We start from the raw sequence: 19,170 nt of genomic DNA on the forward strand, positions 1-19,170 counted from the left end.
AGAGTGTAACAAAAACACTGTAATTTTTTTTTGCTAGTAATTTTCACTGAGGGGTGCTAGACACTGTTTCTGAGATCAGTGGATAAGGAGGGCAGCCAGTGCCTCTTAGGACAGATCTCCGTGCTGGACACACAACATGGGAATGTAGCACTGTCATTAATTCTGAAGCCATGTCTCATTGTTGGCTCTTTCTCCATCATAACTGCTACCAAGCACTGACAGCGTTATAGGAACTTGGATGACAATCATAAATATACCATCCAATATAGCGAGGCACATCAGTGCCTTTCAGGAAATCTTAAACAGAAATTGGGTCACTGGAGTCCTTGGAGCAAAGATTAAAGTTCTGCATTCATTCATAGCCACGTTCAGCATCAGCTCCCTCTCTTACTTCAAAGACCATGCAAGGTCTGGAGACAGCAGTAAGTTTTCCAAGAAGAACTGAAACATAGAAACATCTTATTCCACCCTTTAGCCTGTAATGGAAAAAACAAACAATCCAACAACTTACAAAAAACTGGTAAGTCCTCTGGTAGCAGCAAAAACAGGGCTAACATAGTATATAGCTTTCAAAATGCTCAGAGGATCTATGTTGCTTCAGTTTAAACACTACTGTTTAAATTAAAAAAACACACAACTCATCAGACCCTAGTTCAATAGATATCCAATGCTTGTTCCCAGTATGTATCGACTTTGAGCTTAGTTCTAATAACTTAAACTGACTATACCAGAAGAAGGTCTTTTTTCTGCTTACAATATCAATCCTGCAATAATAATGTTAACAAATGGTTAAGCAGTTTAAGAACCCATCAGTAATATGAGTAACACTGTATTCAGAAAGCATCTACAATGTGAATTACTGAAATACAGTGTAACTCTGAATAATGTGGATTTTCTGTAGTTACACTCTAGAGTTACTCTTGAGGTAATTTGTGCTACAGAAGTTATATTGCAATTACTTCTTTCCTTCTGACTTACCAAACAATACAGTAATGACTATTATGAGTCAGAGATAATTCTATCAGACTTTGCCTTTTGTCAGAGTTGACTTTATACCATAGGTAATACAGTCCTGATTTCAACAGCTTTGGCACCCCTTGGATTGAAACAAATACAACCCAAAGTCCATTCTCGTCTCTTATTCTGCCTTTGACAATGGTAGTAAACACAAACACAACACTGCCCATCCTTTCAACTTTTAGTCCTCTTTAATGACTTGGTAAATGAAAATGCGCTTGGGAAATAATACAAAGGAACAGGAGCAGCAAAATACTATCTCACTCCAGCTAGAGCTGTCACAGTGTGAACTCAATTTGCTGCTGTCCATTACAAAGGGGATCAATAGAAGATGGAAAAAGAGTGGCAATGCCAGGCAGGGATTTCCCCAGCATCAGCCTCACAGCAGATGCAGGTGCGCACAGTATGTCTCTGCGTCTGCACAACTGCTAACAACCTACCCAGTGAAAACAAACAGGGTGCCAGTTTCCTACTGGTAACTGTGCCATGCTACCATTCCTGGATAAAGCAGTGTTGGGAGGTAAAGCAGCATTGTGGCCTCCCACCCATGCTGTTGGAGGGATATGCTGTCTTTGTTCTCCCTGCTCATACATATGATTGATTGTCTGCTGAGGCTGCTAAGGCCATGTGGCAGGGGGGGAGGTCTTGGGGGCATGCTGCACAGCTCACTGTGGCACCCTGCAAACAAAGGCCAGCTCTGCTACCTGGAAGCTCACCTTAATGACCTCTGGAGGCCTGACCATTATCTGTTGATCAAAACCAAAGCCCAACAAGAGCAACGGAAATAGTTCAGCCCAGAGATGATTACAACTTTATTTAACTTGCATCTACAGAAAACGTCAGCACGGTTAATTAGTAGTTTATTTCAGTGGCATCACACGAATGATACACATCTGTCACAACCTCCCTTCGGCTTCTCTCACTCATTCCCACATCAAATACGGCAACTGGTACCAATGGCAGCCTTTCAGCAGAGGACACAGGAAAGGATTTATACTGGTTTCTCCTAATGCTGTACCAGCAGGGCTCTGGGGATGAAGCAGCCCTTCTTTAGATGAACTGAGAATTTTGGCTCCCAAAAGTTATCAAATGAGCTTCTATCTTTAAGAAGCATAAAAGGCACCTCAGTGAACAGAAAGAATGTGATACAATTTTGAAGTCCTCTCTTTCCTTGGACTTTCTGACTCTTGAGGACAAACAGGCCCTTATCTAAAAATCCAGAAAGAGATCCATTTGTATCTGCACCTGCTTTACATCCCAACGCTTGGCACAAGGCAATGAAAGCTTGTCTAGTGTTACTGCAAGCAGCCTTCATTCCAACAAAGATGAAACATAAATATTCAGAAATAAATTTTCAAAAACATGATGAGGAATTTTAGACTTTTGATACATCTCACAAAAAAGGAAAACATTTTCAACAGCATTCCCACATTAACAAATAAATAAGACTCATACTTTGTTGTGAAACAAAGGGACCAAAGTAGTAAACTGAAAGCTACAAACTGCTCTCAAGTGGCAGAGAACCAAGTCACCTACTGACTTGGCAAGGCTTTTGTTTGTTTGTTTCTTAGGAGCAAACAAAAAGGACACACAATTAACAGTCCAGCAATGACACTGGGGTGCCTCCCTTCAGATGCTGAGATGATGATCCTTCAGCCCTTTGCAGTTCATCTTTAGGGTTTAGTATTGTAAGGGTATGAAACACAAGTTTCCATTTCCTGGTACAGAAATTTAAAAGACAAGGAGCTGGAAAAAAGAATCTTTAAATCAATCTTTAAAATTATTTAAGGATTCACACCAGTCATGTTGGTCATAAACACAAGACAGTTTTCTTTTTCCTAAAAAGCAAACCAACAACTAATGATATTTGCCCTTTAGATATTATTTTGTAGGTGGCTGTTCTCATGCTATGGGTAGAGCTGACTTGAAAGCAATGTAGTATTAAATGCTTAGAACAGTCTGCCTTCATTTTTAGATTATCTGATTCCTTAGAGTCTACCTTTTTTTTTTTCTTCCTGAAATGTAGCCATTGGACAAAGCTAGACTGAGATTCTCCACAAAAGCCTAGGAACTCATCCTCCCAAGTCCTCCTAACTAGCAGCAGATCTCTCTGCCTATGAAGATAAACTGAGCAGTAAAAAAACACAAACACCCAAAACAACAACAACAACAAAAACAAATAATAAACCAAAAAAACATTATACTAGTGTCTTGATATCTTTTAAATCCCCAACGTTTCCAAACGAATGTACAGCAACTATGTTAAAAACTTTTCTTTTCCTCAGTTCCCTCAATCTGGAATTATCCTGCAATTTGCTTTTATCATTTGTGTGTGCAAATTGTTTACAAAAAGATCAAGTATGATCACAATGTTCCATTAAAAACTGCCTAGTAAAAATCTGGACATGAGACTGAAATTAAAAAAATTGCCAACAGAACCAGAAGAATCATTGCTTAAGTAGTTTTAATTTAAACCAGAAACTTCAATTTCAGTGACTCATATTTTCAATTACTTTCTGAGGTTAAAAGGCACTGGGCTATCAAACAGAATGCCTTCAATATACAGAAAAACATTTTTGCTTCATGGCCCCTTTAAAAAGAGTGGGGTAGTTTAAGATGAGATTCCAAATTTGCAGAGTACCAATCCCACAAATGTCACTGGAAGTCAAACCATCTGGCAAAGAAAGGCCTTGAAAACAGAATCATCTTTGCACCTCTCAAAAGCTGGTCATTTCAGATAAACAGAGATGTCCTTTGGCAAAACAGTGTGATGAACACCTAACCTACCTCTAAATACAGCTGATACTTTGCATTGTTTGTTTTTCCCTCTTGCATGTCAATTACAGCCCAAAGTCTTTCACCTCAGTTAACCCTAGTTTCTTTCTTGTCCACAAAAAGAGAAACCAAGCTGACTTTTGTTATAACATGAAGTTTCATTTCTGCAGATGATCCGTTTTTCCCTTGAAGGCAAGCAGTTTCACAGCTTCTATGAAACGTAACTAGGATAGAATTTAGGAGCCAGGGCAAAAATCTTGAGAGGTTTCTACAACAATGGAATAGAGATCCCACATTGTAGATAGCAGGAAGATGGTTCAAATCCTACCAGAACAGTGGAGAGAAGCCTCACTTGACTCGAAGTACAAAGATGGTTTAGGAAAATAATTTTAGAGAAAAAGTGCCAAGACATTCCAATAGGAAGCAAACACTGAGTCATGTTCAGTCCTCACAGGTATACACACCTTTCAGTAACTTCGACACAAGCGTAAACCACTATCAGAAGGTTTAAGAGAGAAATTCAGTATCCTTCTGAGATGTGACCATGGTAAATGAGAGTCTTGAGGCTTTTATGCTATAGGTATCTTAGCCAAAGGCTTTAAGAAGGGAAAGCTCAGGCAATAAATTCTAATGAGTAGAAGATCAAGACATCTTTCAGCCAGCTAAACAATCAGCGCAGAAAAGTCAGGATCCTTCTTTCTCTATTTGCACATTTCTGATACATCAGAACAGAGTATAAGGCAACACCAGCCCCACTCTGCTCCCATCTAACTGAAGATGGGCTAATTTTTTTTTAAATACAAACAAGAAAATCTTTCTCCACCACAAAATATTTTAAACATCTCATAAAACTACAAAGCATTCCTCTTTTCATTTATGGAGGAGAAGCTGTCTGCTGCAGTTAGCAGGAAATTCCATTGACAATAAAATCAATCAATCAATCAATGGTCTCAAAAGCCTATGATTCAACTATATGGGTTACTAAGAGCTTGGATTTGACAGCTGAATGTGTTCTTCTCTAGGATTTATCTGTGTACTTTCAATTAGAGAAATGAAGTGGAATAAACTACTCAGTGAAAATGAAGATATTTGGAAGGAAAATTAATTCAAATAGCCTGACACAACAACTGTCTGGTACCCATGAGAACAACAGAAGCCACACAGCTCAGACTTAAAAATTAAGAGAGGAAAGCTGCCTTACTGTTTATGAGTCTGGCAAAAGGTGAAAATTCTCTGGGGCTGAGAGTTAGCAAATGCAGAAATAGAACTGTTTGAAAGCAGCAGGCAGATAGGACTCAGCCAGACCCTCATCTAGAATGTACCAACAAAAGCTAGGAAGGCCTGAGAAACTCTGATTATCGGTTACTGCCAATCAGCAAAATTAAACAGTTCCCTCCAAACAACCTAAAAAATCTTCTATATGAATTTTGGAACACAAGCATTGTTGCCTGAGATCACTTATATTTCAAAAGCTCAGTGACAAAGGGCCAGATTAAAAAAAAAGGATTATACAATAAGACCACTGAAGTCTATGACAACAGACTTTGAAGATTTTAAATCCATGCTAAAGATTTCTGCAGACAGAACATAGTATCACAAGGTCAAATGATCCATTTTCTATTAAGAAAATCAGCTGGTACATCAGGGTACTTCTGTAATGTCACAAAAGAATTTAAACGTTTAATGATACTGGGTAGCTGTATCAGAATGACAGGTACTTACATTACAATTGGAAGACCCATCAAATGTTGAGTATGAACCATCAGGCCATTCTGTACCATCCACAGTGCTCGACTGCCTGTGCTGGGCTTCATATTCCTTCAGCTAGAATTTAAAAAAACACAGAGAACATTTTCCAGTGAGAAGAAGCTATCAAGCTTTATGAAAAGAGCAAGAGTTAATGTCCTTTCAGGTTTTTTTCACCCCCATATCATTTTGCAACTGGCAAAATCAGAACTTCTGCATTGCATGTCTTGCTTGTTCAAAATAAAATGTTTTAGAATCAGAAGTTTTAATTAAGAGATTTTTTTTTTCTTAAAGGGAAGTGATCTATAAATAATGAATTTTGATGAACTGTCATTGGTGAAGTATAAATTACACATTCCCATTTAAAAGGCACAGTTTACAGAGGACAGATAAATCAAAATAGCCTGCCAATTTCCTTCTTAAAGAAAATGATCTGCATTTAAGACTAGGAACCATCTTTTATATTTTTATAACAAAAGACCATCTTTCCTGTTTTCCAATAAAAGGCTTAAGACATAAACTGATCCTACTGAAGTAAACTGTTGAGAGGTGATTAAGAAGTGATATAAAAAAACCCTACAAACCAACAACAAAAAAGATTGCTGCTAGCAGCTCAGACCACTACAGGGAAATACAATACATATAAGAGCCATACAGATTAGGTACAAGCTTCCCTCCACAAAAATTTTAACAGCAGAGCAGTAAAGGAATTCCTAATATTACCACCTGCTGATTTTAAAATTTTGCATTTTTTTCATTATATGTTTGCCAGCAAAGCAATATTTTCTTCAGACGATAACATGACTTTATATTCTAGGATAATCTATTTCTAATATAGATTGTCAGTACAGAAATTTATCTGAGTGCCAATTCATGATCTAAACCATGTTTTCTGCATCACCTACACAGAATACCCTGTGTTCCATCACAGCATCTTGCACAAAGGTACAAAATCAGAAGTGGTGTGGAGACTTTTACACTGACCTTTCTGCTCCCAAGCAATTTAAATCTCAGCTCTATTGCTGCACAAAGACAATACCTTACAGTTATTTTTCAAGTGGTTTATTAACGCTTGAATTTTGTAAAGAAAATCTAGTTACAGCCACTGTACTTATAAAAAATAATACATTTGAATTTATTTTAATGGCAAATGTAAAAAATGGCTGAATGTTTTCTTGAAGGCCATTACACAAAACAATGCCATACAAGCAGAAGACATTTTATCTTAAATCTTAGTATATTTTTAAGTTTTAATAGCTGAAAATGGAAGCCTTCACTCAAACTGCCCTTCAGTCATTAGCAGTAGGAAAATAATAAGAAATGTATCTGTTCTGAAACAAATAAGGCAACATAAACCATAAATTGCTATCTAATTTCTGCTACCTAGTGCAGTGGGACAAACAGACAGGTTTAATCTCCCTTCTCCTATGTTTTCTAAGCAAACGAAAACTCCAAATTGATATATCCTACATCCTAAAATATGCTTCTCAAGGAAACTGAAGTATGTACATATCATACTCTAGCAAGTGCTTCCTCAATGGTGATCATCTTCTCTTTGACCATCATCATCAGCTGGATCCGCTCCTCATCACTCATTGTGATCTCACTAGCCACGTACCCTACATCTTCTCCTGCAGGAAAAAGCACAGAGATAACAAGCACGTGTAAGAGGTGATGCACAGAGCAGGGTACACTGAAACTGGATTTTACCCAGTGCTCTGAAACCTGGTCATCACGTGGATGTGGCTGGCCAGAAACAAAACCTCCTCAGAGCAGGCTCAAGGTATTTCAAAGGACTGAACAATTTGGAAGTAACTGAGCAAGAAAAGAAAGTAAATTAGGGCTACTTTGACACTGAAAGCAAGAAAGCATGAAAAGGCGAAATAAAAAGTGACTGTCATCACACACTTATTGACCCTGAAATACAAAAAACAAAAGACAAAGTGCTACTGCCAGTGAAGTTCTGCACTCAGCCCTGAGGAAGACTGTAGTCATCTGCCAGATCGGATTGGAAACCCTTCCAGGAACGGCATGCTGGGCCATTTGCAAACTGGTCATGTTCCCTTATCTATCCAGGCTACATAATCAGCCACTAAACTAGCACATGGTGCTGGATGTATTTGGGCTCTCAACTTTAGGACAATTACTACACACATTGACAGCTAGTAAGGACCCACATTTAACTGACAGTGTAACTGTGCTCTTTTTTGACCTCCTAAGTGGGCTCCTGACATCTTTCACAATCCATCTGAACACATACACAGTGATGTGGAGAAGCATCTGTTTGCAACACAAGGATCTAACAGATACACATGGGGAAAACAGGGATTTTCTGTGTGAAGAGAAATACTTTAAACAATGCACAGCTGCATCTTTTGGAGAAGGAAGACATCTGACAGTTCAAGTTTAGATGGAATCAATCCTACATTTGCACTAGTCACCAGATCCACTTTCACTGCTCCTTGTCTTCTACAAGACGTTGGATTCAAGCCTAAAGCAATGAGTCAAAGTAATCAAATGTCATGGAAAGGAGAAACATCTATCTAATTAAAACAGATTGGCATTTCTCTTATCAAGTCAGGATCAGGAAAAAAAAAAGCATCTGGTTCATTTACAGATATTACTTATAAATAAATATATATCAATGGCATCACTTGGCATGTGTGCCACCACTGACAGTCAGAACTGAAGGTGTCCCAGCCTCATGCAGATGCAGTCTCACAGAACATGACTTGTCTTTTGGAGCTGTGTCATCATGAACCAAACACACCACACTTCCAGATCCACAACCCTCCAACTACCACACTGTTGCATATGTATTTTACTGCTTTGTGAGGCTGGCTCCTTCTATTTTATATGGACAGTTTGTGTGTCCTTAAATAAGATTTACCTTTTGAAGTCTGCCTCATTAGTCCTTTCTGGTTCTTTCGGAAATTCTGCCAAAAAAACTTATTTTTCTTTTTCCAGTCTGCTTTCCCTAAAAGGAAAGTGGGATTGGAGGATAAGGGGAAGGGGAAAAGGATTTTAAAAAGAAACATTAATTAGCAAATGCTAGAGAAGCTTTCAGGCATTAAGTTGTATTTTATAAGTCAAAAACAACAATAACAAAATTCTCAATGTTTCTGTTTTTCTTTATTTATTCTATACTAGAACTATGCTGATACAGCTATTGCAGGGAAATGCACATTCTTTTATAGATGCCAATGCTACAGAGGACTGAGATAAGGACATATTTGAATTATAAACAGAAAATATTTTACATTCATTTTGGTATCTATTGAGTTGTTATGTCAAGTCTTGAAGTGTTTTTCAAGTTTTTTGTTGGCTTATTCTCTTTAACTGAATCACAATTATGCAGCCTAAGCCACAACTCAGATAAATAATTTTCTAGTATGTGTGTGCATATCTATACAGAAATACATCACATACATAAAATGCACACACACATGCATAAAGATGCACACATATTCTGCTACTTGGCATGAGAAATTTTATGAGATCATCTGCTACGTCTGATTCTTGCTCTCAATATGGCCGGAGTGTACAATTAATATCAGATCTGCATATGGCTTGATGATCCAGAGTAAATAATTTGTTCTAAAAAAGAAATGGGATCTGGCTTAAGGTAGGGCATATAACTGTGTTCTGCTGAATTAACCAGGGCACATGCTATAAAGTTTATGCCATCTGCAAGAGAACACACTGTGCCTGATCTGGCAGAAATGCTACTCCATCCTTCTGCTTTTGAAAAATTCAAAGGAACAGTTTATACAGTGCCACTAAGTTTCAGCATGTGACTACAGTATTTTGGATCTCACCCTAGAAGACCTAAAGCTGGATTTACTGACTCCCTGAAACACAGCTTAACATTAGTATGGAAATATCCCCAGAAAAAAAAAAGTAAAAATAAACAAGAAGAAAACTCTCCAGTTTTGTTTTGTTTGTTTTTTTCCTCTCCAATGAGCAAAATAAAATTTGCCCAGAACTGATTTAGCTCTGCTAATAAGTTAAGAAAGCAAGATGAACTAATTATAGTAAGCCTTAAAAAAATAAGAAATTGAAAGACAATGGAAAACAAACACATCTAAGAATGCTGAATATTTCAGAAACAAAGGAAGAGACTTTTGTGTTACATGAACAAAAATAAAGAAGTTTACTGGTGGTGGTAATTTTCAGAATACAAACAGGCTAGCAGTGATCTAACATGCAGACGTTTGTAATTCAATATAACAAATCAAAAGATGCGTATTTATCACATGACAAGGCTATTTGGGCAGTTTCGGTGATCACTAGGACACTCAGAATCTAATTCTTAAGCAGTTGAGACTTACCCCCCCTCCCCCCCAACGCACAAATGATGCTTACTTCTGCCAGCATTGTGTTTACTCAGCTCTTCACATCCCAGCACAAGCAAAACTCAAAACCTGTTTAAGAATTCTATAGGAGTATAAAATAAAATGAAATATACTGACCTACAGAGCCTTCTTCTGAACTTGATTTATGAATGGAGAGCCTAGGACAAAAAAAAAAATAGAAGTGGACTTAGTGATGCAAGCTTCTCACATTTCATGGGAGCTGTCTGATTACAGTAAATTATAGTTTCCAAACAATACATTGTGAGGTGTTTTCCTTTTTCTTCCCAACACAGCAAGTTGGAAACAAAAACTGAACCCTGTGGTCTGACCACAGTAACTGAATTCCTCTCTTAAGCATGCCTTTTATGAGCAGCATAGAAAACCATACTGACAGAAACCTATGATTAGGCAAAGGAGTCTAGCTATCCCTCAGAAGGAAAAACAACAAAACCAAACACCTTTTCACATACTTTCCCCCCTTCCGTTTGCAAAACATTAATTTGGCTACCTTAGAAACTGTAGCACTGGGATGCAGCATTTATCTGTTTAACAGTTGAAGGCCTATTTGTCTTTTTTTTCTAAAAATGCTTTATAAATACACACCCATTAAACCCTCAGAAACCACTGCAGATTTTTTTTTTAACACAAGGTGAAGAAAGCTTGTCCAGACCCTGTGAAGGGCAACCATAGAAGCTGTCATCTCCAGTCATCTTTCTCCTGATTCCTCCTACCTGTGTCATTTCCCACCAGTGCACACTCCTTTCCACAAAAGCTAGCTGGACAGACTTATTTTTAACAGAACATGGACCTCACAAATTACCCACTAAACAGTAAGTAAATCTTTTGTTCTCAGTCTTTATGTTCATTGAACTAGTTTTCCATAATGGATTCCAACTCTGTGCCAACAGTTCATTGCGGGATCTCTGATGTGACACCACCCCCCTTTGCTGCTTTTTCTTCTGTCTGTATAAATGGAGCTTAAAGGAATCACCAAATCTTGAGCACTTCTTTGAAGCCTTCCTAATGGGGACCACTGTTTCGCCAAGCTAGCGAAATGACTTCTGCCAGCTTGAAGAGCTTTGCTGGATGCTCCAAGTGCAAACTGCACAACTGCAGAATGGAAACACGGGCACCCCAGCATAGCGGGAAGACCTCCAGCCAAATCGTTCCTTGAATGAGGCCATATAACAATACACGCATGCCATCCTCTAGTTGCTGTCAGCAGTGTCTGCACAGGCTCCTTGCGTTTTCTTAGACCCCCAGAAGAGGGCAATGAAGGGTTTTTGATCAATTCAGTAAACCACTTAAAGGAAAATCTTAGTTCAAGCCAGTTCAGTTTCGAAGATGTAAACAATTACTGGCCAGCGTTTTGTAAGCACAAAAACCCCATGCTCATCAATTTGCAAATACATAATTAAAGGGGAAATGAGACAGCATGAAGTTTCAGTTGGTTTTAGTAATTCATTGAGACACGGGGGTTTGACGCAGTGAAGCCCTCAAAGTAACCTCCTTCAACCTCAGCCTGACTAGAAATCTAACCCAGCACAAACTGGAAATCGATTGAAGCAAACAAATTTCACATTTTTAGTGCACCAGGTGGAGGGAGACATTTAGTGTTTTCCTTGCTGGTAAATTTTAACCTTGAAGGGGAAAAGTTTATGATAAAGGTGATGTGCCACCTAATGCTTAGTTGTTAAGAAGCCTGAATAACAAATGCAGGAGAAAAATACAAACTCCATACACTCTGAGTAAAAAATCTCAAAAAAACAGTGTCAAAATGTAAAGACTTCCAATAGGGCTAGGAATTCATGCAGACACCTAAAAATAAAGCTGTCAGTGAGCATTTTTCTAAATAAAAGTAAATCAGATAAAAAGGATGTTGACTCGCATGTGGTGTCAACCAGGAAAACAGAAAGACAAGTTCTGTTGGAAATGACAGAATCAATCCGCTGCATGTTTTGCACTCAAGCATACACCTCTCTCAAGTATCTATTCTGTCTATCTTAAATAAATGTAGTATCCATCAAATGCACCAAATCACCATCCTTAGAAAATGAAATCTGTTAATGATCAGAACTTCACCTCACTAGTGAAATCAGCCTTGAAATGGAGAGAGAGACTTGCGCTCTTCAGCCTCCAGAACCATTTTAATCCTTTTCTTCTCCTGCACAGTTGCCAACAAGGATGCAAGTAGCAGGTGTAGCAGCAATGCTTCTGATGTGGACATCTGTTCACTGGGAATTAGCCTGAGGCCACCAGCTCATCACACACTGGCCTCCAAAAAAGGGGAAGAGCAGTAGGAGCAAACTTCTGACACGCCTGAGCTAGAGGGGTGAGAATCCAAGCAGGCCACTCTCTCATTTATAACTGATTTAAAAGCTATGCTGAGTTTCATCAGAGGATGCAAATTGCCAGTTATAATTTCATGCATTCCCTAAAGAAGAAATCTTCCATGCCTGGGCTGACCTTGAAAATGCTAACAGCTGGTCTGAAGAGATGGAAATGCCGACAAAACCTACCACATAGAGCCTGATAAGGCACTCTCTTTTTAGTTCCACCAGACAACTCTGATGCTTAAAAATCCTCAGTGAAATCAATCTAGTGTTTTACTTCCTAGATGTCTGGTGAAAAATTCCAGAGTACCTCAGAGTCACTGTATGTTTGATTTGCCAATTACACTCCCTAACTCTGTTAAATCTGCAGCTCTTCTGTGAACGTGCACTGAAAATGATTTGTGTTCTTCCATTCATAGACTGATAACTTCTACTGAAAGTTAATGATGCAGTGATACTTGGCAGAAGTTTCAGCACTGCATGTCTGAAAGGGAGCCAAATGCCATTACTCCACCATGGAGGCCTTAATTTTAAGCACTGAACGGGTAAATTAGGTTATGGTAGGGGGAATTTAGGTTATAGCTGGACTTGATGATCTTCAAGGTCCCTTCCAACCAGGATGATTCTACGATTCTATTTTTCTTGTGGCCTGACATACAACTTCATTAGCAAGCACATAGCAGAAGAAAGGTATGGGTATATGATCAGATAAGAAGGAAGAAAAAAAGATTCACGACCAGAGGGAAGGATACTTTCTTATCAACCCATAATCTCCAGAAGCAAGCTGCAGAAGGGATCAAAATTTTAATCCATTAATCTCACAAATTCAAAACCATCTTCAGGCTGTTACATTAGGCCTCTTGGAGCCAAAATGGAATCTGGACCAGGAATTAGCTGATTAGAAAGACTGGCTTAACAGAATTTGACTTTACATTCAAGACTAAAATGTGCAAGTACACAAGCAGTACTGACACAAAAGTCAGTCTTTCAAACACTGTAGGTTTTCAAATGACCAACTGGAAAAGGATGACTGGGGAAAAACACAACATGTTCATCCTAAAAGGCATAAGCATGGGAAATTCCAACGGCAGTACAAAGAATGAATAGATATGGGAATAGCTGTACAACCATCATCATTAATGCTTAGAAGAGATGAATTCAAACCAGAAGTGGTAAAAGAGAAAAGCTGTTAGAACAGTCAGGAAACCAGAGAGCTTATCTTATGAGAAAAAGCTAGAAAAGCTTTGCCAGTTCAGTCTGTCAAAATTAAAAGCTTCAAGAAAATTAATTTATTCTCCATTAATAAATCAGGCACAGGAACAAGTAGATATAAGCTGGAAATAAATTAGAAAAGAGAAGTTAAGTTTTCCTAACTATTTGGACAAACTTTGAAAGGGAGGACAGGTTGAAAAACTAATTAACTACTTTTAAGAGGGTGCTTAAAAGATAGAGAGACAAGACTAGATGTGTTTGACCAGAAAGATCTGGATATGAGGACTGCCTCTGGAGGGCATTTTTTGTTCTTCTTTTGCAGCCTGTGGGTTTTGTATGAACAATGGCAAAACAGTCTTTGAATTTTTCTGTAAAAGTGCTGCATGGGGATGACCTTTTTATATCTAAGTAATCCCTCCCTTTTATAAATTTGCACTTGAATCCTGGAGATGGGCTCCAAAACTTGGAGCACAAGAAAGAACCGATGTGCACATTTGCATCATAAGCCAACTGAGACTGTATATGATTATTACGATAGGTTTTAATTAGACTGCATTGAAAAATTCCCTACTAACTCTGGATTGATTCTGATCTGAGATAGACAAACAGCGAGGCTTATCTTGCATACAGAGTGGCTGATTTTACAGGAGACACAGTCATGCATGCCCTGAGATGTGGATGTGCTGGTACACCGCAGAACCGGGAGAGGAAACAAATTACACCATGTGCTGCTTTCATGAATGTGCCTGTTGATTTTTGAAAGCTCATCATTCTCAAACCAGAACAAACATGGGAACTGAGAATGAGAGGATTTCTGATGGGCTTTTGTTTCAACAGTAAGTATTTTAAATGCAGATGTGCTTTAACACATGGCCACATCTCATTTATGGACCATAAAATCCACAGGTGCATAGCACCATCTGATAATGAAACCACTACTGTTACGATCTTCAATAAACTGATAGTGGCCCTCTTACTCTTTCTCAATGACTATTTATAGCCCATTGAGGAAAATACTTTAGATGGCATTTTCAATCTACAAATATTATGCACGTTCATAGTAGTAAATAAACTGATGCAAAAGCCCACACTGGCTCCACTGCAAAGCCATTTGGTTGTCCATGTGCACTAGAAATGGCCCAGCCACATAATTACTTCCAAAAACTGACAGACTTGTAACTGCTCCTGACTGAATACAAAGTAATTTTTCTAACCAGGGCGGCAGAGGGAAGAAAACAGGCCTTTGGTATTTTTATCAAATTTGCATGAACCTGAAGAGAAAGCAGGCCTGCAAGGTTCTGACCTTGCTTGCACCAGTGTGAGAAAGGGATGGAAAGCAAAGACATTACATTCAATTATCTTCTCATTAGGTTTCCATAGCAATGGCTCTTTAAGCAGGTCAAAACTTTCTCAGTAGAAACAAACACTGAGCTGCCTGTAGGCCGTGCATGTGGATGTGTGTTTTCTACCACCACCAGCATGGAAGCCACCACATTGGTCCCACAGGCTTGGTCTGGTGACTGGGCAGCAGGCAGATGCGCCATGTCACATATTTAATAACAGAACAGTGGGTCTCAGCCAAGAGAGAGATAATTGCCAGCTAAAAACCCTTAGACAGCAAAGAGCTGAGCCCAATGTACCACATGAAATGTTCTGTGTGCATTGCTCACTATGCGCCGTGTCGACGAGCTGCGACAAGTTGGGCTTTCTCGTGAAAGGCGCCCTTCATGCTTCCTTGTACAAAATTACCAGGCTTGAAATCTTCATCCAGCTGCTCAAAGGCTCCCTCCTCACGTGTCCCGGGGTAGCGTTTGGCTGGCCTCTGGATCCCATTGTGTGAGTTATTGTGGGAGTTTCCTGCCCTACTTCTCTTGAGGAGGCTGCTTAAAGGCAGCATGAATAATTTGGCTTTGACTAAATCAGTCCTCAAACAAGTGAAAACACGGCTGTACACATTCACTGATTCTTTTTGATTCCTGCAAGCACAGGGTATATATATTAAAAAAAAGGTATCTTAAACACAGACATCTAAAGTACAGTAAGTTCTTATTTTTCCTTCCTCCAGTATTCCCTTCCATTTTTAAACTACACAAAAGGATTAATTTAGCATGCTCGGTTTGGCAAATTTGTCTTCTGCTTTGCTCTTCCCAGTTTCTGTCCTCTCCCTGCCTTACGCCCTGTCAGACTTGTGCTGCCATTTCTCTGCAGATGAGCTTACATATACCTGCTAAAGTTAATGTGGGCACCTGGAGAAGTTGCCAAAATCAAACATCATAGAACTTAAGCCCCTTCCCCCTCTAAATGACCTGGAGAGATAATTAATCAACCTCCAGCATTCAAAGCTGGACCTGAAGTTTGGATGCTGCAGGGGATGAAGATTAGGAAATCTAGTGTTAAAAACTACTGGCAAAGGCCAGCAAGTTAGTGTACCAAAGGGGGGAGAACTGAGGCTTGCATGAACCCTTTTGCAAAACAAAAGCCATTTTAAAAGAGACTGCTGCTTTCACTCAAAATCACAGTGGAAGACAGGAACACTGAACTGCAGGCATTCTCCAAGCTTTAGGCTGATTCAGAGTTCAAGCTTATACCACAGGGCAGTGAACAGCTTTACTATGGCACATCTATTGCAGAAAAACCTTAAAAACCAATTCAGTCAATAGTTTCTCTTGAAGAGACAACAGCACACAGCCACTTGTGTTGTGGTCTCACTGGTTGCCTGCTAACAACCTCAGAGAAAGGCTTACGGCCTGAGCAGCCTACAACTCCTCCTCTGACATTCCCAACAAGCCGTACAGGATCTGGCCAAACTGTATGAATTCCATCTGTGCAGGGCTCAGTTTAAGATTGTCCATCCTGCACACACAGAGAGGATGACAAAGACATTCACTCTCAGAGCAGCTGAGGCAGGGAGTTGAGGACACAGCTGCCAGAGGCACAGCAGCTTCCCCATGCCAGGGGAATGCAAAGCCCCCAAGCAATGCTCCCCTGGGCTGCCTGCACTCCACACGTTTGCTTTTCTCCAGCACCTTCTGCTCGATGAGTTTAATTCTGCTTATCTTCCTGCTCTGGCAGAGTCTGGGGGTTTAGGCGCTCAGGATCACAGGGTTGAGAACACTTAAACTGTACTGTGCCACAGGCTGAAGAGCAGAGCAGGATGAGTTGTGGCATTTAATATGAAGGATGATGGTTCACTTGGTCAGGAATGTGCCTGAGTGGTACAGCTCAAGACACAGCAGGTAATTCATGTAGGAGGAGACTACTGGTAACACCCCCTGCCACGTGAAAGCATTGGGAATGCCTGTGAAATACCAGATACAGCCACAACTGCTACTCGACCTATGCGTTGTTCTTTGCCCTTCCTTCCTATAGCAGCTGCAAAGAAAAAAAAGTATATAGGAGTGACTGTCCCTCATCCTATCTGTATGCAGCACTCTTCAGTCTCTCCCACTTCCTTCTTTTTCCTGTTAGTTCTCTGATGAACCACATTTGAAACTCGCCCAGAGGCCGCTGGAGTAAACGTTGACAGAAAACAGATTTCCCAAGAGAGAAAATGCACAACTTCCTCTCTGCAACATCCCCAGTTCTTCTAAAAACAGGATGAGAGTCAGGATGCAGAAGCTTGAGTTCAGGGGATTGGGTTTAACCTGGATTTCCTGGCAAACATGCAGAGCTCATCAGTTTGTCATGTAGACTTGAATGCTCAAAAATGGGAACAGACTAAAAGTTGGATTACATTGTTTTAAATGCTCTGTTTACAATTATGAGAAAACCCTGCTCAGTCCCCCTGCCTGAGTAAACATCCTTGGGGTGTTGCCATCACTAGGAAATAATAGGGATTGTATATACAATACATCCCCAGATCAACATGGTATGGAGACAAAGAAGCAACAGAAACTACTACAAACACATTTACTGCATGTTTGTGATATTGATTATTCTTCTAACAAAAGCAAAAGTCAGCGTGCACATCCAGCAGCACCTGCACATGCGGAGAGATTTTTGTTTAAAATTAATACTACCACTGTTGAAGACATTATTGACACTTTGCTGAAGATATACTGAGCATCTGTGAAGTTACACTAGCACCACAACTGACAGCACAACTGCAATTTAAAAGATGGGAATCTTGGAAAGGGCAGAGGAAAAAGGAATTTATTATTAAGAGATGAAAACTACAAATACCTCATTCCATGCTTTGCATTATTTGTTGAATATTGTATGACCCTGAAGCCTGCCCAACTGGTTCAATTTACAGAAGAAACTCCAGTATGGCCAAAAAATCAGCGCAATTGTGAGGCAAAGCTTGAACAAACATGAATGTTCTCTGTTGTTTACAGATAGCTTTTCAGGCTACATCAGTACCCTTGCTGTTACTCACAAATCTCAGAGACCTTCACTACATTTTGCTCTCTTTGTCAGAACCAACTGAAGGAAAACCACCTTTGGCAGGCCATTTATAATGCAGAGTAGATTCCTATGTGCAGTTCTTTTTGTAGCTTCATCTAATTAACATGAACAGAGTTGTCAGCAACAGAGGAAGGTAGTATTGCTCCAAATACCTTTTGGAGGAACAATGACTTGAAGGGACAAACAACTCTGCCTTCAGGCTCATTTAACCTCTTTTGTCTCCCTCCAGGAACTATGGCTGCTCTTCTGTGTTACAGCCCATCAATTTCTACATAGATATTTGTTGAGCAACTTGTTAGACTAAGGGCACTGACTAATTCCACACTGGCTTTCAACAGACTGGACAGCAGGGTTAGTAAGACTCAAGGCAAGACTGAACATACATTGCTTGTCCACACAAACAGAATTCTTTCCTACCACGGAGCACCAAGGCTAATCTGTTTTCAGTGTGGTGCACAGTGGTGCCTGTCAGGCTCTCTCCTCAGTAGCATCAGAGAAAGGAAAACCAACCAGATTAAAATAAACATGGCTTCTTCCAAACTCTGTCAAAGCTTCTTACTGTCTGGAATCTCTCTATTCTGGCAGATAAACAACTGTCCAGGTGTGTTATTTTAAAACTTTAGACCTTGGTAGCTTTAATCTGAGGGTTGTGCAGGCAGCAGCGCAGGGCAAGGGAGCTACCAAGAGTGACCACGTTCCAAGCTGGCTACTGGCTTTATCCAGCCCACGCCAGCTTTTACTTTCTGAACTAACCTGCTCAGAACACCAGATCAGAAACAACTCACCTTCCCCTGAGAAAATGTTGGTATTTTCAGTTTGTAGAAATACAACTCTTTCTTGAGCAAGCTTTTCTTTTGCTTTGGAGGAATACTCAAAATAACAAATTTTTCAGCTCCTAAAAATCTGGATGGCTATTTTGGGACAAATCTTTCCTTTTGCCCCCCAGTCTCTTTGTGAATATGAGAAACCAGTGCACATCTGCATCAAGTTTCAAATTTGACAAACTGGAGTCTTCTCATAACAAAATAAGTTTTGTAAAAGGTATATCCCAGATCTTTCACGCAGCATGGAGGCCACAAAAGCAGTGGGACCAAAGGGACCACCTTTCCTGTCTCGTAACACGCTCACACAGTAAATTCAGATGAAAGCCATAAACTAAATACGGAACACAAAAAAAAGCCCTCTGGAGCCAACATGCCATCCTCCCTTGACAAACATAAAATTCAACATGTTAATGGCATGTGCAGATTTATTGGATGGCCTTGAAGTCGTCATTTTCCTGCAGATCAATGATATAAACTCTGTCTCCCTGGAAGAGGCATTCC

The 19,170-nt window shown here is 39.7% G+C and overlaps 1 protein-coding gene across 1 annotated transcript in view; it reads right to left on the reverse strand.

Moving 5' to 3' along the window:
* SASH1 (SAM and SH3 domain containing 1) overlaps window positions 1-19,170 on the reverse strand; it is a 94,952-nt gene that overhangs the window by 38,383 nt on the left and 37,399 nt on the right. Inside the window, 4 exon segments of the mRNA XM_009999975.1 lie at window positions 5,515-5,616; window positions 7,057-7,169; window positions 8,429-8,515; window positions 10,011-10,051. Of these exon segments, the coding sequence (XP_009998277.1) occupies window positions 5,515-5,616; window positions 7,057-7,169; window positions 8,429-8,515; window positions 10,011-10,051 (343 nt within the window).

Source organism: Chaetura pelagica, unplaced genomic scaffold (assembly GCF_000747805.2).
Source record: "Chaetura pelagica isolate M959 unplaced genomic scaffold, ChaPel_1.0 scaffold135, whole genome shotgun sequence".
NCBI classification, from domain to species: Eukaryota; Metazoa; Chordata; class Aves; order Apodiformes; family Apodidae; genus Chaetura; species Chaetura pelagica.